Consider the following 21,659-nt stretch of genomic DNA (forward strand, 5'->3'; position numbering starts at 1 on the left):
AAAAGCACCAATTAGAGAGAACCTCCATCATTTTTATGCTTTGCTTTTAACTGATATTGAGTATGACTGTGACTGGATCTTCTTTGCCATGAATTACAATGTTTAGTCTGCCCTTAGTCTTTGAAGGTGCACTGCATTTATGTTTTGCGGTCTCAGAAAGAGCTAGCGAGATACCATCTGTTCATACTGCTTCATGATTGTTTTGATTGAAGTGTTGACGTTTGAAACTTATTATTATTGCTCGCTAGTTGATTATGCCATTGATATGAGTTACCGTGAGACCTAGATGTCATTTGCTTATGTGGTTAGCTTATGATCTTGCTGAAATTCTGGATATGAGTTAGACATAGTTGCAACAACAAGATCAAACAGAGTTCATAAAAGTTTTTCTTTTCTCCCTTTCAGTTTCTCAACTGAATTGCTTGAGGACAAGCAAGGCTTTAAGATTGGGGGAGTTGATACGTCTCCGTCGTATCTACTTTTCCAAACTCTTTTGCCCTTGTTTTGGACTCTAATTTGCATGATTTGAATGCAACTAACCCGGACTAACGCTGTTTTCAGCAGAATTGCCATGGTGTTGTTTTTGCGCAGAAATAAAAGTTCTCGGAATGACCCGGAAATTTACGAGGATTTTTTGTGGAATATATAAAAAATACTGGCGCAAGAATCAAGCGAAGAAGTGGAGCGTGGAGCCCACAAGCCCACCAGGCGTGGCCCCCCTGGCCGCGCCTAGCAGGCTTGTGGGGCCCACGTTGCTCCACCGCCTCCAATTCCAGCTCTATTTAGTCCCTTTCGTCCGGAAAAAAATCAAGGAGAAGAGTTCATCGCGTTTTACGATACGGAGGCGCCGCCAACACCTGTTCTTCCTCCAGAGGGTAGATCTGGAGTCCGTTCTGGGCTCCGGAGAGGGGAGATCGTCGCCATCATCATCACCAACCTTCCTTCATCGCCAATTCCATGATGCTCTTCATCGTTCGTGAGTAATCCCATCGTAGGCTTGCTGGACGGTGATGGGTTGGATGAGATCTATCATGTAATCGAGTTAGTTTTGACGGGGATTGATCCCTAGTATCCACTATGTTCTGAGATTGATTTTGCTACTACTTTGCCATGCTTAATACTTGTCACTAGGGCCCAAGTGCCATGATTTCAGATCTGAACCTATTATGTTGTCGCCAATATATGTGTGTTCTTGATCCTATCTTGCAAGTTGTAGTCACCTACTATGTTTTATGACCCGGCAACCCCGGAGTGACAATAGCCGGAACCACTCTCGGAGATGACCATAGTATGAGGAGTTCATGTATTCACTAAGTGTTAATGCGTTGGTCCGGTTCTTTATTAAAGGGAGAACCTTAATATCCCGTAGTTTCCATTAGGACCCCGCTGCCACGGGAGGGATGGACAATAGATGTCATGCAAGTTCTTTTCCCTAAGCACATATGACTACATACGGAATACATGCCTACATTACATTGACGAACTGGAGCTAGTTACATATCTCTCCGTGTTATAAATGTTGCATGATGAATAACATCCGGCATAATCATCCATCACCGATCCAATGCCTACGAGTTTTTCCTAATGGTCCTTGCTACGTTACTTTGCCGCTACTTATGTCACTACTGCTACTATTACTCTATCGCTATTGCTGTCACTCCTGCTACTGTTACTCTGTCACTACTTCTGTCACTTTGTTGCTACTAGTTACTATTGCTACTGTTGCTATCACACTACTCTGCTACTGATACTTTTCTGCAGATACTAAGTCTTTCAGGTGTGGTTGAATTGACAACTCAACTGCTAATACTTGAGAATATTCTTTGGCTTCCCCTTGTGTCGAATCAATAAATTTGGGTTGAATACTCTATCCTCGAAAACTGTTGGATCCCCTATACTTGTGAGTTATCAATAAAGTGGGGCCCATGCGTCGCATGAGGAGAGAGAGAGGGGACCCGACAGGTGGGCCCCGACCCCACATGTCGGTGAGAGAAGACCTGGTCCAGCTGTTAAGTGGAAGTGTATTCTGGTAAATACGCTTTCATTTAAGCAGCAGCGCATTTCCAGCAATACGTTTTCTATTTTTCAGCCCAGGGACCTGTTGGAGAGGATATTTTTTGCAGATTGGTCCCTGATCTTCTTTCGTCCGTATCTTTTTAACTGTGACTCCGATCGAGGTGAAACCAACGCTCACGTCTTCGTCTCGTCGAGCCCGTCATGTTGGTAACATTTTTACAAGGTGGTTACACTGTGAAAATGACCCTTGTGTCCTTGTTTCCAATCAGCCGCCTTCGAGAGAGAGCGGTATCCGGCGATCCTTTCTGGGGGCTCTCCGCACCTCTTTCGGTAGTATTCTTCGACCCGAGGCAAGCCGACCACCTGAGATATGCCCTAAAGCTTGCTTTGTGTTCTTCCTGCATGTTCAATTAATATGCTTACGGTTGTATGTATAGTAACGTGTGGTACGTGACTCTGACGAACCCTTGCTCGCATTTTCTTCAATGACGGCACCACGCCCGATTCTGATCTGCTTTCGGCCGTCCGGGGTGGATTCCGACTTTATAACTCTCTCGTCGACAGCTAGCTCGTGTTCTGAGCTGCTTTTTGGCCGTCGCAGGTAGCTGTTGAATTTCTTTCCGTGGTAGTGACCCTATGCTCTGAGTCGTTCTTCGGCCGTCTTAGGGAACTGCAATATTATTTTTATCAACACCGCCTCATGCTTTGTGCTGCTTTCCAGCCATCTTGTGCCGGGGTTGAGTTATTTCGGTAACGTCCCAAATCTATGTTGTAAAGACCGTTCTGGTGGCTACCGATTTATTTGCCGGTTTTATGCGAGGGTTCTGAGGGTCTAATTTACATTTAGAGCTTGTAAAGTAATAGCGTGTCATTTACATACTGTCTTATTAATGACTCGTAATATAGAGATAGATTGAGGTGTTTCTAATGTTGTTATTTCATGCAGAATCATCATTATGTTAAGTCATTGCTGACAACAACCATGCTTGATAAATATGTTGTTTAAACCAAACCTAATGGGTTGATCTTGAGTCACCTGTCCAGGCTTATCCGTGCAACCACATTTGCCGATATGGAACGGCCATGACTTGGGCTGATAGCGTGACCTTTCACCGGTACTCCCAAAGAGGGAGGATTATGCACGCGTGCTACCCTGATCAGGTGGGTAGTGATAATCCTGTGAGCCCAGTTGAGTTGAGTTGGGCCCGTCCCTAGGTGGGACAGTTCAGTTAGGCCACGACGGTGGTAGGTGTCATGAGGACACAGGGCCACCCAGGGCAAGACTCCAGGGAGAGTGGTTGTCGGGGGTACGATGAAAGTGTCACGGGTCAGGCAAGTTCCGTTGGAGTAATGCAGCTCCACCCGAATGAGATCACGAGGTCAGTGCTTCATAGTGTGGGTAAAGTGTGCAACCTATGCAGAGTGTCAAATCTATTCGAATAGCCGAGTCCAATGTATTGGACAGCCCGACCAGACCTTAGTAGGTGATCAACCGTAAGAGCAATGATAATGATGGAAGAACTCGTCTTGTGCAGACATCGAAAGATGTCCCGTATATGACATGTTAGCCATGAGATGGCTATGAGATGAGTGGTCGATGACCACATGAGTTGGATTGGATCAGATTCACACTGGATCATGAGAATAGTCGGAGTACAAATCATTTAACTAATATGCTTTACCTTATCGCATTTACTTTAGAAGTTATCTTGCTAGATAACCCTGTTATACCTTGATAATTAACCTTGCTAGATAGGTATGCTATGTCATGATGATTAATATTGCTCTAATAACAAATGCATGCTTGAATGCCATAGACTGCTTTGCTCAGTGTATATGTTAGTTTTGGTTTGCTTGCGAGTACATTCAAAAGTACTCAACGGCTTTTAACGTGGCCAGGTTCACATAAGGATCCGTCGTACGCGAGGAGACAGAGTGTTCGCGGGCTAGGAGCGTAACCGAGTCAGATCCCTGTGGATTGGAACTGCATCAAGACCATGCTGCCTTAGATAGAGCTTTTCCGCTGCCATCACCCTTGTGGCTCATCTTGTAAAACTCTTATATTCATTAGTAGAAATGCCTATGTTCCCGATACCTGTTGTAAATGTGCATGCCAGAGTGATTTCCTGGGCTGGTATGCGAAGCGACCGTCTGGCTACAGTGGTAATCAGGCAGAGCGCCACACAGAGGTATGATGAAACAGCTGATATCAATCCGAAGTTTGTTGCACTGGACGGAGAAGCGGCCAAGGCTCATGGCATGCCTATTGTTCGGTAATTAAACCATATACAGGATTTCACTGACGTAGCATACCGGTATTGGCACGGGTCTCCTCTCGTCAAGCCTGAGTTAGCCAACGAGCTACCAACAAAAATATGAAGATTGCATAACTAGTAATCATTGTACCTGACGATGGACTAGTAAAATTCATGGACCCGAAACGCAAATCCCTCGCTGATTGGACGAACATGCAGGAATGCCTCCATAGGTAATTTCAATCATTATGGCACTATATCAACAACTTTTTATTCATTTCCTGATAGCAAGTAATTAATATAGAACTCATTTATTCATTTCCTTTTCTTGACAGGTCTTGGAAACGGTTCACCGCCAAGTGTCGGGGTGTTTGGAAGCCAGAGCTTACATTTAGACAAATGGATGTAAGTACTACTAGCTAGATCCGTGCATCTTTTTATTCTAGTTTCAATACCATTATCATGCTTGATTATGTTTTTGATTAAACTATGTTCTCGTAAAGTGCTTGAGGCAGGAACAGGGGAACAATTTATGTGGATACTATGTTTGCGAGTTCATTCTACAGACGACCCATGAGACGGGCAAAAACCGGGACTTCAAAAAAATTTAATTACGATAAACAATACTCATAACTTTATTTTATTACCATCAATTGTGTTCGGTTTCATTGATATATATTGACCCCTTCTTTAAATTAGAACGAATGGTTGTGGGACGGTCTTCTATCACATGAACGCGTACGAGTAATTCAAGAGGAAATTGCCGGATTCTTAGATGCAGAGGTCCTAGATCTGAAGGGAGAATACTATTGCCCCCCGGTTGAAGTGAAATGTTAAAGTGTAAAAGAGATGCATATGTGCATGTAACTCGTGTCTACATTTTGTAATATGCTCGACCAAACACGATGGATGAGATGGTGTAATATAGCCCCGACTAATGGCCCAAACGAACCGGGACTATAGCCCTGTTTTCTACTAGTGACATGCATGATCGCGCCCTGCTATCCTGGGGTAATCAAACTTGTGGGAGTAACATTAGAAAATTATATTACAAATTTTTCATATATAAATGGTACGTCTATGTTCCATGGATCAATAGAATATCCGTTCAATGAAAGAAGATGTTTGGGTCGAAAGCAAAACGTCAAATGGTACTTCTTCAATCTTAAGAACCATTAGCTCATTCTTTTAGGTGTGTTTATAAGAGTAAGGTGTGCATGAATGTATTTATGCGAATGAGTGTGTATACGTATTGAGCTCAAGGTCACTGCCGCCAGTACTATGTTAACTAATCAGCCGGATCATTTTCGAGGCTGACCACCTCTGAAAGTCAAAACACGAGGGGCGCACAGTCAAAGCACATGTCCACGACAAAGTATGCTTAAGTGTATTTATTTCTTCAATGATATATCTAAATTATAGTCAATTTTTGTGACTTGTCAATTTTTATTGACATGGTCATGCTGATCAGGAAAGGTTTGAGTTGTTGATTTTTATGACCTGTCCATGAAAAAGACAAGAAAACTGATGGATACATCTACAAGGTGGCCGATTGGTGGACCTAACGGGAGCCCCCGTGGCTGTGAAACATATGACCACACTAACTTGACTACGTATGGTCAATTGTACTCTATTAATTTATGTATTCAATTGTGCAATATTTGACTTATGGAGCTTTGACTGGAAAACTGATGTGCAGGCTGATCTATACAGGCAATGATCGAGTTGTCAAATTTTATGCCACACTAAGGATGTGGCGCCTATATATAGAAAAAGTGTTCGTGAGTCTTATCCCACACTAAAAGGCATTTCAATTATTGCTTGAAGCAAACTGCCTGACGGTGATGGAGCCGAGCACAGGTGCAGCCACTCTCGTGCTCCTTACTCTCACCTCACTCGTCGTCCTTGCGTCGGTACTAAGCCGCAAACGGAAAAACCATAGGCGGCCTCCAGGCCCATGGCGCCTCCCCTTGATCGGAAGCCTCCACCACGTCCTCACGTCGCAGCCGCAGGTCGCCCTCCGGGACCTGGCCAAGAAGCACGGCCCTGTCATGTACCTCCGGTTCGGCCAGATGGACACCGTTGTCATCTCCTCGCCGGCGGCGGCGCAGGAGGTGCTCCAGGACAAGGACCTCGCCTTCGCGTCGCGGCCTAACATCCTCGTCTCCGAGATCTTCGGCTACGGTGGCCGCGACGTCGCCCTCGCGCCCTACGGCCCGTACTGGCGCATGACGCGCAAGCTCTGCACTGTGGAGCTGCTCAGCGAACGGAAGGTGCGGCAGTTCGCGCCCTTCAGAGACAGCGAGACCATGTCCCTCGTCGAGAACGTCCGCGCCGCCAGTCGGGGCGACGTGCCGTTCAACCTAAGCAGGCTGGTCATTTCATGCACCAACACTATCACCGCCAAGGCGACATTCGGCCAGGTGTGTGACGGCGAGCTGCAGGATCAGTTCATCGCCGTGACCGACCTGGCGATCAAGGCCGCCGGCGGATCTTGCGTTGGGGATCTGGTCCCGTCGCTATGGTTCGTCGACTCCCTCACCGGGCTGAGAAGCCGCCTGTGGCGTGCGCGCCGGCAGCTGGATGCCATCTTGGACAAGATCATCGCCAATGAGCGCAGCGAGGGGCAGCAAGGCGACCACCTTCTCGGAGTTATGCTTAGGATCATGGATGAGGGCAATCTTGAATTCCCCATCGACATGACAAACATCAAGGCGATCATATCGGTACGGTGCTAGAAAAGATCTACATATTCTTTTTCCTGCGAGGGTAAAACATTTTTCATTATTGTTCATGCCCCTTCAGACTATGTTCATGGCAGGGACGGAGACGACGTCGGCAGTGGTCGAATGGGTCATGTCCGAGCTCATGAGGAACCCGAAGGTGATGGCCAAGGCGCAGGCTGAAGTTCGGCGTACCTTGGACAACAAGAGCCCAGTAGACCATGAAAAACACATAGATGATCTGTCCTACACCAAAATGGTGATCAAGGAGACCATGAGGTTAAACCCTGTGGTGCCGTTGCTTGTCCCTCATCTCTGTCGGGAAACCTGCGATGTTGGCGGATTTGAGATCAAGGAGGGCACCAGGGTCTTGGTCAATGCGTGGGCGATGGCGAGAAGCCCCGAGTATTGGAAAGACGCGGAGGAGTTCAGGCCGGAGAGGTTCAAGGATGGCACGACCACCTACAAGGGTTCGCGGTTCGAGTACCTGCCGTTCGGCACTGGGAGAAGGAAGTGCCCCGGCGATACCTTTGGGTTGGTCACGCTGGAGCTCGTGGTGGCACGACTCCTCTACTACTTCGATTGGAGCCTCCCTGTCGAAACACGGGTAGATGAATTTGACATGGAAACAAGCGTGGGGCTAACCGCGAGGAGGAAGAACCAGCTGCACCTAGTGGCGACCCCTTATAAGGGTGCTTGCTAGATAAATACTATCTTATTTTCTGTACACTCAACAAATAATCACTATGGAGGTTTTTTTGTGAGAAGTAATCACCGTGGAGTTGTATTTGTAAAACTAAGTTGACGAGCTCTCTATGCATGCGCATGGACAAGGCCTGCGGTAACACATTTGTACTAGTAATCTCTACTCCTAAAAGGGGACTTGGTAGCTTCCGCTTCAGGTTTTACTAGCAAAATGGTCCGTGCGTTGCAAGCAAAGAAAAAAAAACATAATCTTCAATGATGATGATCACATTATATTCACACATCATCGCTTGATTTTAAAATTTTGTGCACAAATGCAAGAAAATGTTTCTTCTTTTAAATCTATTCACAAGTTGAAGCAATCTTTACATTTTCAAAAGAAAAGATCATTGTTGTCAAAAATCTTGGTAACTCAAAGAATTATTCTTAATTTCAAGAATGTCTTTTAGAAAACATACAATAATAATCCGATCCATCCAACATTTATATCTTCAAAAATCACACGGGTGTATTTTCACAAAGACTTAGAAGCATTAATGTTTAACTACATACATTAGACCTTTCATGAACAATTTTACAAATATGAGAACAATTTTAAAATCGAGAACATTTTTTACAATTTAAAAATATTTACGAAAAATCGTGAATATGTTTTATATTACAAACGGGTTTAAATATTGTCTTTTGAATTGGCGACCAATTCTAAAAAAGACGAACATAATTTTTGATGTTGGAAGATTTTACTTTAAATTCACAAACATTTTTGAAACGCATGAAGTTTTTCTGAATAAACAAACATTTTCATAAGTCAGTAATATATTTATTAAATTCAGGACATTGTTTGGGAATTTGCAAAAAAAATTATAAAAATCCGGCGCCTTTTTTGAATCCACAAACATTTTATGTTTTCGTGAACATTTTAATTCAAAATTCCTATTTTTTAATATGCAAATGCTTTTGTAATTCTAAATTATTTAAATTATAAGTAAACAAAAATGGAACCGAAAAATGTAAATAAAAAAGAAATTATCAAAACAGGCATTAGCTATTTTTCAAATTTTAGGACATTGTTTAAATGCATTAGCATATTTTGAATTAAAAGCATTTTCTTAAATGCTTTAAATAATTTTTAATACATGGAGTTTGATTTGAAATCATGGACTTTTCTTATTTTACAAACATTTTTTGAAACTTGCAAACATTTTATTGTATATGCTAGCATTTTTTACAAAAACTCCGAGCAGTTTTTGAAGTCACAAACATTTTATTTTTTGAAATATGTTGATTTAAAATTTTAAATTTATTAAAAGTTTAAATGTTATTTGAAGTTCTAAATTATTTAAAATAGAAAAATAAAATGGAACTGAAGAGAAATAAATAAATGGAACTAAAAAATTGGGCCTGTGCAAGGGCCGGGCCATACGGTGTGGTGGATATTCTCCCAGGGTGCAGAGCGTAATATAGGAGGTTTTGACATGGGCCGGCCCAGTATGAGATTTTTCGGTTTGTGAAACGTTTTCTATTACTTACCGGTGGCATGGTGGGTAATTTATGCAAACTTCAGGGACAATTTCCATGACGTATCACAGAAGTAATAGGTGCTTTATTAATACTAGCAAAAGGGCCCGTGCGTTGCACGGGAAAAAATATCGCATATTTTAAATTTACAAAAAAGATCTATAATTTGAGTATTTGTAGCTATGACCCAAACAAAGATGATCTTAGCCTACAAAAACGTAGTTCAAGATTTCACAGATCTTCTATTTTAATAGGGCTTGCATGTAGATTCAATACCGTCAAAGAAACGGACAAGTGATCTTTAATTTCATCCCTAATCCTGATTTTATTAAGATGTTCATGCACAATCCAAATTAGTACCAGTATGAAAGAAAGACGGGTAATGCATTATTGATTAATATTGCATCCTAAATAATATTTTTAATATTGTTAACCGATAAAATAAAATCATATTCAGATTCTACATATTTTTCTAATCAAAATCCATATATAAGATGTTAAATTTAGAGTTATGGTTTAAAAGATATGAGTATTTAAAAAAATATTTAATATGTACTGCGGTTTAATGCCAAAAACATCAAGGGGTTTTCTATAAAATAGCATATGACGGACTAAGAATATCTATTTCCTTTATTAGTAGGTATAGCAAAAATGACCGTGCGTTGTAACGGAAGAAAAACTATCAGGTTATGCAGGCGTGATAGATATAAAAAGTATGAACCAATGCAACAATGGCATAAGGATTTTTGAAATGTTATTTCACAAAGTATATTCGAATGATGTCATGATGAGATAAGGCACTTTAAAATGTAATTTCAAAAACTAAAAATATGACGCTCATCGCGGCTTGATTTGTTAAGGCGTCACAAAAATATATTTTGTGGCTGAGCAAACTGCAAAACACAGAAACCTTTTTTTATACGACACGAGGGACTAAATAAAATCATAAAACGACCTCTAGAAGTTTCCTAATAAAACATTTATGTAAGCGACAATTAGTTTTGTTCATTATTAATATATGTGTTTTAATTTTTGCAAACATTTTCTAAAAGTTGATAGACATGTTTTCCAAATTCCTGAACATTTTTTATTTCATGACAATTTATTTGAAATCGTGATTTGTTTTATAATTTGTGAGCAATTTTTGAACTCATGAACATTTTTGACTTGCTGAATATTTTTTAAATACACAAACAGTTTATCATTTTCCTACTTTTTTCAAATTGGCAACTTTTAAATTTTTTGTTCTTTTGAAATCTGTAATTAATTTAGAGAAGAAAAAACCAAAACAGGAATAAGAAAGTAAAGAAAAAATACTACTAAACAGGTGCCCTGAGCTACACATGGGCCGGCCCATGCATAAAAGTGGTAAAAAGGTTGAGAAAATGTGGTGAGAACCAAGAATTGAACCCTGTTCTCTGGCATGGAGGATTGTAGCTCTTACCAACGCACTGGTCTTCTGTTACTTGTCTTTCAATATATCAGTCCTTTAAGAACATAACACAGGGTCACGATTTTTGAAATCCGAAAAATAAATCGTTTTTATACTTACGGGTGGCATTAGTGGGTAATTTTTATTTTTATCAACTTTAAGCGTAATTCTAATGAAGGACGACAGAAGCAATAGGTGCTTTATTATTAGGGAGAGAGGTAAAGGTAAAGATTTCGTCTCTTCTGCCATCGTTTTTTCGGTCCGGTTTTGTTTTTGTCTCGATCCCACCACCCACCGGTTTTCCGACGCGAAAGCAAAATCCAATCCCCTTCCTCCATGTGCCGCTGTAACCACCTATGGACCAGCCGGATACCGCGGCCTCAGAGCAAGTACAATAGGATGACGTAGGCGGGGTGTAAGACTTAAAATAATATATTTGTGATGAGTTGGAAGAGAGAGAAGAGGACAGAGAAGAGAAGGGGGCTACAAACTAACAGCCGGCTGTAACACGTGCTCCTAGACACTTTGTGAGAGGGGATGGTGGGCCTTGTATCAATAAAGTAGTATTCATTTACATCGACCTATTATACTTGCGGGCTATAAGCTTGGCTATAGATGACGTGTCAACATCATATAGCCAGCAGCTGGCTGTACTATTAACCATGCTCTCATCACCCCCTCCCCCAGCAGCCATGTACATCGGGACGCGCGGCCACACACACCTGACCTAGGTGGGTCTCGGACTCCCTCCGCCATTTGTCCAAGGCACGGAGCTACCTTCCACCATCCGATCTGATGGAGAGAGGGCCAGACCTTGCCACTCCGGTGGTCGTTGTGGCCAGATCCGACCGTGGGAGCCGCCGTAGCTAGATCCTCCACGTCGGTGGAGCAGGGCAGCCCGACAGAGGTGGGTGCCCGATCTCGCTCGTCCAGCAGTTCGCCGTCGGTGTCCACTGCTGGCAACATATCCCGTATGACACATACGTTTCTCGTAGACGATTATTTTCCATCGAAAGCACACAAGGAGTCGTCGAGCCAGCCGAGTGCTTTTCCGGCCATATGAAGACTGCACGTACGTAGACGTACAAAGTTAACCTGCTAAGCAAGAATCCATCCACCTGCTTGTCTGCCACCTTGCTCCTTAAACATACACATGTATCTCGACGGCCGAAAGCACAAGTTATCGGAATTGCGTCATATAAAGTACGCTGGAAAGTACTCGACGTACGGGTCTGCGCCAATAATTGGTATCTACAGCTTGATTTATTGACATGATTTTTAGAAAGCAATCGAAAGATCATGTCGAACCCGGATAAGGAGATCATTGTGGCGGGAGCAGGAGCGGGAGCACCGATGTCGATGATGGGGTGCCGCAATTCCCCCGGCTGGATCGAGAGGACTATGCACTATGGGCGATAAACAGTGAGGTCGCGATGATGGGAGCGGAGTTCTAGGAAGCCTGCCGCCGCGGCGAGCTGCCAGCATAGACCTCGCCGGCCCTGTGTGCTAGCCTCCTGCGCCGGCACCGCGGCCACCACGTGCTCGCCTGCTGTGAAGCCAACACCGCGGGGAAACGTAGATGATGAGGGGTGTATTAGTAAAGTGGTGCGACAAAAGTGGAACTCGCAGAGCAATTCGGGAAAAATAAGAAAAAAGTAGACGCAAAGTAAAAGTGATCGGAGCGAGTACTTTTTCAGACTATGAGTTGTCCTCCCCCTCCCCCTCTCCCCTCCAGCGACGCTCCCGCGAGCACCAGGGGAGGGGGGAAACCCTATCCACCGACCCAGGCCTCCCCTTTGCTTCCCTCCTCCCCTGATCGCCGCCTCGACGTGCTGACGGGCGAAGCACGACCAGAATCGACGGTGGCGGGGCTGTTTTCCCCCAGCCGCTTGGGGTCGGACGGCACGGGTAGACGGCTTCGGGCGGCGGCGTTGCGCGGGCACAGGGCATGGCGGTGCGGCGGCTGCAGCTGGAGGCGGAAGCGTTGGGTGCCGGCAGTGGCGCGGAGGGGCTGTGGGCGACAGGGCAGTGCCCGTGTCCTGTGCTGGATCGGCCCGTTCCGATCTGGCTGTCAACTCGCGCGGCTCGGCTTCATGCATTCGCTCGAGGGGTGGGCCGCGGGTGGTTGCTGGGTCCGAGCTCCCCTCTACTCGACGTCCTAGGTGGCGGCGCGCGTGCCATCTCTCGGTGAGATCTAGCTAGGCCTAGTTGGATCTGACGCTGGCAGGGGCGCGGGTCATGTTCGGCGTTACCTGGAAGGTTTGAGGCGACATGGTTACTTGGCTAGGCGGCAATGTGATCCGGGTGGCTGGTGGCTCAGGCAGGCGACACGGATGCGGATCGTGGTTGTGGACGACGTCTCGCGATGCGCAGGTAGGGGGGCTGACTTGGTTCGTGGGGGATTACTTCGCGCTGTGCCCTTGTTGCACATGGCCGGTTTGTGGCATTGGTCTGAGTTGGCTCTCCGGACGTTGTCGTGTTGTGATACGGATCGACGCCAATGACCACGAACATAGTGGTGCTCGAGCATGCTTGGTGTGGCAAGCGGTGGTCACTAGGTTGTTTCCCTACGGTCCACTCTTTATGTGCTCGAGCATGCTTGGTGGTGGCCAGCGGTTTTCATCCAATCTTTGTGGAACATTCTTTATGTGCGATTGTGTACTTGTTTGATTCTTTTTCTGTGCACTTGCACTTGTAGAAGTATTCTGTTGTGTACATGTAAAATTATTTTGATGTGCCCTTGTTAGTCATTAAACCTTAATGCCTGGAGTCAGTGGATGATGTATTGTATTTGATTTGATATGCAATTGGAATGAAATATATATTTTATTTGCAATATTTTATTTTGTTGTATTTATTTTTAATGGGCCTATCTTGAGGTATGCGTGCTTCTAGCAAAAAATGCTTCAACCCAAACAAATCAGACATATTCAATAGTAAAATAGGTATTGGGCCAGGCCCATGTAGGCTAGATTGATGGACATGGATCTGAAATTCATGATGATTCCATTTGGTCACTAACAATGCCACGTCAACTTGCCACGTCAGATCCTACGTGGCTCACACAAATGGGTAATGACCAAACCAAAATTTTGGTCGATAGAGACCTACGACCAAAATTTTAGAAAGGCCATGTTTGTTCATTCTTGACGGCCAACTGTTGACGTTGTAAATTTGGTCAAAAAAGGTCAATAAATGACAACAATGACGAATCAATGACCAACATAGGGAGTCATAATTGACCTTATTTCTTGTAGTGCGGGACCGACTGGGGACACAGGTGTGGGCGCTTCCTACAGTGGAGGTACCTACCCAAAATTAATGGCTGATGCCAGGCTAGGAGTGAAAGGTGGTCCCTTTCACGCCTACTATTGTGGTCGGGCGGTTGTGATGTGGATGATTGGTGGTGCCTAGGGGCATGGATGCCGCGGCAGCGGCCTCGGATGGCGGGCTTCACAGTTGGCTTTCCAGCAGGTCCCGTGGTGGCGGTGGTGGCTTCATCTCTCGTGTGGGCGACTAGGGATGGAGTGGCGGGAGGCCTTGGCCTGCTATGGCAGTGCCCAGATCGGGAGGTGGGCAAGTTGCCCCTTGTCGAGGTGGCAGTCGGGACTCCTCTTGGTGGTGCAGGCAAGTGTCCGAGTGAAAGCTGCATGTTTCTCGCGCTGGCGCCGACGACGCCTGTAGGTGCCACTTGCTTCTTGAAGACGGTATCGTGAACCCCCATCGTGTACCATGGCTCGCGGTGAAAACCTTTGTTTGTTCTCAGACACAGTAGCGACGACGCCTCGCATCCTGACCCTCCCGAGGGTGTTGCCAGTGAGCTCAGGGGTCTTTGTTCGGGCTTCGGGGAGGTGTTAGGCTTGCTCTAGGCTTATGTTGCATTTCTTTGGTCTGCTTTATAAGGGGACCTCCCCACCATATTGTATCATTCGACTGTGTACTATGGTTTGTTGCTTTATCTATAAAGCGGGACGAAAGCTCACTCTTTCGGATGTTTTCAGACTACCCATAATGAAAGTAACATAGGTAGTAAACTACTAACATAGATGTCACCTAAGCAAAAAATATAATGTGACAACTAATTAATGAGAAGAGAGAAAAATTGAGTAACTTAGCAAGTTACTCATAATAGGAGTAACATAGTGCATACCAAGGCAAGATGAGTCTATAGGCTAATAAAGGGAAGACTCAAAGTTACTACCCCTATGTTACTATCCACTATAAAGATAGTAACTTAAACTAATAACATATATATGTTACTACTCTATGTTATTCTCCATTATAATTAGTCTCATAACGATACAATGTGTATGCATGTGTCTATAGGAATGAATATATATACGTATTGCGAGCATGTGTGTATGTACTGTGTTTCTTAAAAAAGGAACATCATGGCTCAAGGTCACCGCCGCCACCCACCAGTACCACATTGTTAACTTTTGTTTTTTAACTATGAAGGGCCCCGAAGGGCACAGATTTATAATAGATAAGCATGCAATATTTTACTAAAGGACCCAATAGAAAGTTAAAACTATCACCTAGTTCAAAAACCTTTGGAAATAGGACCCCAGAAGACGAAACTCAAAAGCAATCTTGTCCTTGTCGCCTGCTTAGATCCGGGCCCAATTCAACCACCGCCGGGGACATAGACCATTTGGGGCGGAAGAATGGCTACAGCACCACTGATGAAACACCAGATGCTAGGTTGAAGCACCAATAAACAGCCTCTGTTTTGGCTCAATGACCGGGAGGAAAGAGAGGAGCCGGCCTGGAAGATTGCCGGAGCTCTGAATTGTTGCCCTTCGGCCAGCAGATAAAGCAACTCGACGTTGAAGATCGCAAAGAGTTGAGATCGAAACTTTCTCAGAGCATCTTCAACTGTAGCGTAAAATTTCATGACCAATAATTTTTTTTAACAATCCACTGTAGCATTTTTAGAACGCGGGGACCGGAGCATCTTCAAGAAACGCGCGTTAGTGCGGCGTTCAATCCAGCCAAATTCAGCGGTGTCACCTGTAGCAGCCCAGAATTTGCTGCGCGCGCAAGCCGGCGCACCAAATATAGTGCGGGGGATTACGTTTTTCAGCGCGTATTTAAATTTTTTTAGCGCGTATAATTTACAGCTTTTGTTGAAGCTATCAGACGCCGAAAAAACAAATCTTTTAACGCGTGGAGTACTTTTTGAACAGGTGTTGGAGATGCTCTCACATGTGCTGAAGAGATAGGGCTTCAAGGACGAACAAAGACAGTTCGTCTGCTGCTTGATCCCCTCCAGCCCTTTTTCTTCCGTCCACCTCCACGACAGCACAAGAAGAAGCAGAGAAGAGAGAAGTTGAGCTCCAGATCTAGGACTTCCGCGAGCTTATTTGGTGAGGAATGCCGACGAATACCCCCTCCGCCTCAGGCTCCAACCACCGGAGCACCAGAGGAACATCACCGCCGCTAGCCGCTGGACCTTGTATCCGTGGTTCTAATCTGCCGCATCATTGTCGAGACTAACCACCTCTGAGAGTCAAAACATGAGGGGCGCACAGTCAAAGCACATGTCCATGACAAAGTATGCTTATGTGTATACATTTCTTCAATTCTGTAATTAACTTATGGACCATGTGCTGAGGGCGACCATACTTGAAAATGAAGTGCAAGGGTGATGCTGATCAGTCAATGTTCGAGTTGTCCATTTCTATGACTTGTCCACCAAGAAGACAAGAAAACAGATGGATACATATATTAAAGCATCTACAACAGGCGTTCAACCTCCTGATGCTAAAAGCAATTTATAGCGTTGAAATAGTAAAATATAACGCGCCAGAGTGCCTGGCTCCAGCGTTCGCCGTAAAAAATTGCGCGCGCCTGCCCCTCCAGCAAACGCTGCAAAATGCATAGTATGCGCCCAACACAAATAACATACGAGACTACAAACGAGTTTTAGAAGATCAAACAAATAAAAAATAATCAACAACAAAAAGTTTGATTTTTCACAATAGTCAAAAATAAATAGTTCGACACTACACCAATAAAACATACAAATCATCACTCTCATTTCGTTGACCATTCTATGTCCACCACTCCTCGATTAGATCCTTCTGAAGATCATCATGCGTTTTGGCACGTCGAATGACACGATAGGATGCAACAAATCGGACCACCCTCGCAGCCCGACGACGCACTCGCACGGGATGTTCCAAGAGCTGATACTGAGAGTAGTCTAAATCTTAGTCACGCTCATTCTCGATGATCATGTTATGCACGATCACACAAGTGTGCATGATGCACCAAAGCATCTTTTGATCCCAAAATCTAGCGGGTCCTCTCACAATAGCAAATTTGGCTTGCAAAATTCCAAAAGCTCTCTCCACATCTTTCTGAGCCGCCTGAGCATTGTGGAAATATAGATTTTTCTTACCTTCTGGTTTTTTCAACGGCTTCACAAATGTTTGCCACTTTGGGTCGATGGCATCCACAAGATAGTACCCATAGTTGTATGTATGGCCGTTTGCTACAAACTCCATCGATGACAGTTCACCATTTGCAATCTTATTCATGAGTGATGGCCGATTAACAACGTTGATGTCATTCAAAGATCCAGGCATTCCATAAAAAGCATGTCAAATCCAAGTCACTTGAGAGACTGTCACCTTTTGAAAGGTGCTATGCCCGAGTTCTCTGGCGGCATTCCTCCTGTGCTGAAAAAACGATCATGGCTCGCCAGTTTCTGTGTAATGCGCCTGAACAACTCGGTGCTCATACTAAACCGGCGTCGGAAGTACGACTCGGGGTACACGGGATTATCCACAAAATAGTGCCACATCAATTTGTTATAGGCATCGATCTTATCCCTCCAAATTTTCTGCCGACCCATAACCGAACCACCATGCTTCGGTTTTTTATTGATGTGCATAGCTAGGATCATTGCAAGGTCCTCCTCCTCTTCAATATCAAATCCTTCTTTGAAATAATCATATGACGAACTCATCTACAATATTGAATTTAAACTCGTCCATAATAAAAACTACAAAAAACATTTTTTTAGAAAAGGAGGATATACCCCCGGCCTCTGTATCTGGACGATGCATACAACCATTTTATCAATTAATTCACAGAGACCATACCAAGTAATACATCAGTTAGCCTAAAGCCACCATCTAGGCAACACATGTTGCTACTCCTATTCCTTGATGAAGGTGTGCTAAATATCCGGCCAAATACCAAACAGATATCGCACCAAATCCTAACATCTATAGTCGGATGCTCCAGCCCAGCCACCACTAGGACTGGATCCCATACCGGTCCAGCGCACAGAGACTGCCTCCACCATCTTCCATCGTTCCATCTCCAGAGCTAGAACAGACGCATCATCCTTGCGAGGTCTGTCGTCGACGCCACCATGGTGCCAGACAGCGCCACCATCCTGCACATATCCATCTACACGTGCGTCTTGACGAACCACCGCAGCACCATGCCGCCGGGCTCCACCGTAGGGCTCACGGTAGATCAAACACCGCTCCTCCTTTTGTCCCGTCCACCCAGCACGTACTCCAAAACGATGCCCTCAGGAGGGAAACGACATCGAAGATGCCATCATCGTCCGACCGGTAGATCCAGATCTAAGATTTCCCTCGAAGCATCACGAGTGGGGTGCCACGACCTGCAACAACGATGCCGTGGGCTAGTAACGACGTCCTAGACGCCACCATCGTCTGCCATGACCGAGGTCGGCGCGGTTTTCACCGGAAGTCGCGTCCCCCCGATCTCGTGGCTGGATGGAATCGAGGGAGGCTCGTCGTGTAGACGAAGACCGCCATCGGCATGCCGGCAGGGGGCCTCCAGCCGCCCCACACCGATCCTCCTAGCGCCATCGGCCGATGAAGGTCAAGCCGTGACGGATCTGGGCAGGACACGCCAGATTCGCAGCCCTCGATGACTGCCCTTGCGTGCAGCTGCCGCCCTCGCTGGATGAAGCGCCTCACCGCCGCCATCCAACCCGACCATGGTCGACCATGGGGCCACGAACGCCGCCGCGCATCAGGTCCGCCGCCCTGACTGCCGCCCCCGTCTTCCCCGCGCGCGACAGTCCCTCCTCCTCACTGGGGCTCCGCGGCTACCACCCGCCCTGTCTCTAAGGCGCAGGGCCCGCCGCCACCGCGGCCCTTGCCGGCGGCAGCGGCGGCCGGGGAAGGAGGGAAACGCTCTGGAGGAAAGGGTTTCGGGGCCCCTGGCGTCGCCCGAGGGGAGGCGACGCGAGGCGTACGAAACTACAAAAAACATGCACCAAATTCATTTAAAAAATGTCAAGTTGAAACAAAGCATACCTTGCAAGCGTTTTGTCGAACACCTTGTGGACACCGAGCGATATTGGACGGCCCAGCGCTCTACGTCTGTGGAATGGGGCGCGCGAGGGGCGGCGGGGATTAGAGGGAGAAGGAGGAAACACAAGTGGCACGGGCATAGGCCGGGGAAGCGCCATCGGCTCGCCGGAGCAAATGGGGTGGCGAGGACGGCGGTTGCGGAGCAAAATGCACGCAAGGGCATCGCAAGCCGTTTCGCCCCGTGCGTTGAATCGTTTTTACCGCGCGCGCATTTTCTACACCCCGGGCTCAAAGCGGCTGTGTACGGGCAATAGACGTTGTTTTTTCAGCGCTGCCGTTGGACATGCTCCTACCACAGTAACTTGACGTCTTGCCATGAGAGTGCATAGTCAAGGAACATGTCCATGACTAAGTATGCTCAAGTGTTACTCTATTTGTTTATTTATTCAATTGTATAATATCCAGCTTATGGAGTTTTGACTGAAAAAAATGATGTGCAGGGATGTGTTCGAGTTGTCCAATTTTATGGCACACTGAAAGGATATGGCGCCTATATATATACTATAGAGAAAGAGTTGGCGAGTCTCATCTCATCCCACACTAAAAGGCATTTCAACTTTTTGCTTGAAGCAAAACTGCCTGATGGTGATGGAGCCGAGCGCAGGTGCAGCCACCCTCGTGTTCCTCACTCTAGCCTCACTTGTCATCCTTGCGTCGGTACTGACCCGCAAACCCAAAAACCAGAGGCGCCCTCCAGGCCCATGGCGTCTCCCCTTGATCGGAAGCCTCCACCACGTCCTCACGTCGCAGCCGCAGGTCGCCCTCCGGGACCTGGCCAAGAAGCACGGCCCGGTCATGTACCTCCGGTTCGGCCAGATGGACACCGTCGTCGTCTCCTCGCCGGCGGCGGCGCAAGAGGTCCTCCGCGATAAGGATCTCACCTTCGCGTCGCGGCCCAACATCCTCGTCTCGGAGGTCTTCTGCTACGGGGGCCGCGACGTCGCCCTCGCGCCCTACGGCCCGTACTGGCGGACGGCGCGCAAGCTCTGCACCGTGGAGCTTCTCAGCGAACGCAAGGTGCGTCAGTTCGCGCCCTTCAGAGACAGCGAGACCATGTCCCTCGTCGAGAACGTCCGCGCCGCCGGTCGGGGCGGCGTGCCGTTGAACCTCAGCAGGCTGCTCATTTCCTGCGCCAACACTATCACCGCCAAGGCCACGTTCGGCCAGGTGTGCGACGGCGAGCTGCAGGACCGGTTCATGGCCGTGGCCGCCCTGGCGATCGAGGTCTCCGGCGGATCCAGCGTCGGGGACCTCATCCCGTCGCTGTCGTTCGTCGACTCCCTCACCGGGCTGAGAGGCCGCCTGTGGCGTGCGCGTCGGCAGCTGGATGACATCTTGGACAAGATCATCGCTGATGAGCGCAGCGAGGGGCAGCAAGGCGACCACCTTCTCGGAGTTATGCTTCGGATCATGGATGAGGGCAATCTTGAATTCCCCATCGACATGACAAACATCAAGGCGATCATATCGGTATGGTACTAGAAAAGATCTAGATATTCTTTTTCCTGCGAGGGTAACTTAATTTTTATTTTTGTTCATGCAACTTCAGGATATGTTCACGGCAGGGACAGAGACCACGTCGGCAGTGGCCGAATGGGTCATGTCCGAGCTCATGAGGAACCCAAAGGTCATGGCCAAGGCGCAGGCTGAAGTGCGTCGTACCTTTGACAACAAGAGTCCACTAGACCATGAAAAACACATAGATGATCTGCACTACATCAAAATGATGATCAAGGAGACCATGAGGTTAAACCCTGTGGTGCCGTTGCTTGTCCCTCATCTCTGCCGGGAAACCTGCGATGTTGGCGGATTTGAGATCAAGGAGGGCACCAGGGTCTTGGTCAATGCGTGGGCGATGGCGAGAAGCCCGGAGTACTGGGAAAACGCAGAGGAGTTCATGCCGGAGAGGTTTGAGGATGGCACGGCAACCTACAAGGCCTCAAGGTTTGAGTACTTGCCATTCGGCACTGGGAGGAGGAAGTGTCCGGGCGATACATTTGGGCTAGCCACGCTTGATCTCATCGTGGCACGACTCCTCTACTACTTCGATTGGAGCCTCCCTGCAGGAACACGGCCTGACGAACTCGACATGGAAACAAGCCTGGGGCTAACCGCGAGGAGGAAGAACCAGCTGCATCTAGTGGCCACCCCGTATAAGGGTGCTTGCTAGATAAAGAATACTCATTCTGTCCTGAATTACTTCTCTTACATTTGTCTATACGGATGTATCTAACAATATATTCTAATGTTAGATACATCTGTATCTAAGCAAATTTGGTACAGATATTTTGAGACGGAGGTATATCTATGTGTTGTACTTTTCCTTTTCTATTCATAAAAAAAACAATCATTATGGTGTTGTATTTGTAAATTTAAGTTGACGACCTCTCTATGCCCCCATGGAAAAGGCGGCAACATATTTGTACTTAGTAATAAAACTACGTATGCACCATGGGAGGTAATTCTATTTATGTTGGTTTTGTTGAAACTCGTTCGTGGATCGATACTCTTTTTTTCTCTCTTTTGTTTCTCATCTTTCTGTTTGTGTTAGTAAAAAACTTACGTACACGTCCATCTATATATAGGACCAGACCCACTTAGTCGACCGACCTGATCTTGAACTCCAAAACCAACAAGGATA

General features: G+C 46.3%; 2 protein-coding genes across 2 annotated transcripts; both read left to right on the plus strand.

Annotated features, from left to right (window-relative positions):
* The first annotated feature begins 6,084 nt into the window (after positions 1–6,084).
* Positions 6,085–7,885, plus strand: LOC123424378 (cytochrome P450 99A2-like). The gene is made up of 2 exons (XM_045107980.1): positions 6,085–6,997; positions 7,077–7,885. The coding sequence occupies exons 1-2, from the start codon at positions 6,116–6,118 to the stop codon at positions 7,695–7,697; spliced, it is 1,503 nt and encodes a 500-aa protein (XP_044963915.1). The 5' UTR covers positions 6,085–6,115; the 3' UTR covers positions 7,698–7,885.
* Positions 7,886–19,551: 11,666 nt separating this feature from the next.
* On the plus strand, positions 19,552–21,470 carry LOC123424377 (cytochrome P450 99A2-like). Its single transcript, XM_045107979.1, has 2 exons — positions 19,552–20,488; positions 20,568–21,470. Exons 1-2 carry the CDS (start codon positions 19,601–19,603, stop codon positions 21,186–21,188), a joined length of 1,509 nt encoding a protein of 502 aa, XP_044963914.1. The 5' UTR covers positions 19,552–19,600; the 3' UTR covers positions 21,189–21,470.
* The last annotated feature ends 189 nt before the right edge of the window (positions 21,471–21,659 follow it).

This window comes from Hordeum vulgare, chromosome 2H, assembly GCF_904849725.1.
Source record: "Hordeum vulgare subsp. vulgare chromosome 2H, MorexV3_pseudomolecules_assembly, whole genome shotgun sequence".
In the NCBI taxonomy this organism is placed as follows: domain Eukaryota; kingdom Viridiplantae; phylum Streptophyta; class Magnoliopsida; order Poales; family Poaceae; genus Hordeum; species Hordeum vulgare.

Coding starts and splice junctions, on each gene's coding strand:
- LOC123424378 (XM_045107980.1), top strand. CDS start 6,116: ATGGAGCCGAGCACAGGTGCAGCCACTCTCGTGCTCCTTACTCTCACC. Junction 6,998..7,076: donor ACATCAAGGCGATCATATCG/GTACGGTGCTAG, acceptor ATGCCCCTTCAG/ACTATGTTCATGGCAGGGAC.
- LOC123424377 (XM_045107979.1), top strand. CDS start 19,601: ATGGTGATGGAGCCGAGCGCAGGTGCAGCCACCCTCGTGTTCCTCACT. Junction 20,489..20,567: donor ACATCAAGGCGATCATATCG/GTATGGTACTAG, acceptor ATGCAACTTCAG/GATATGTTCACGGCAGGGAC.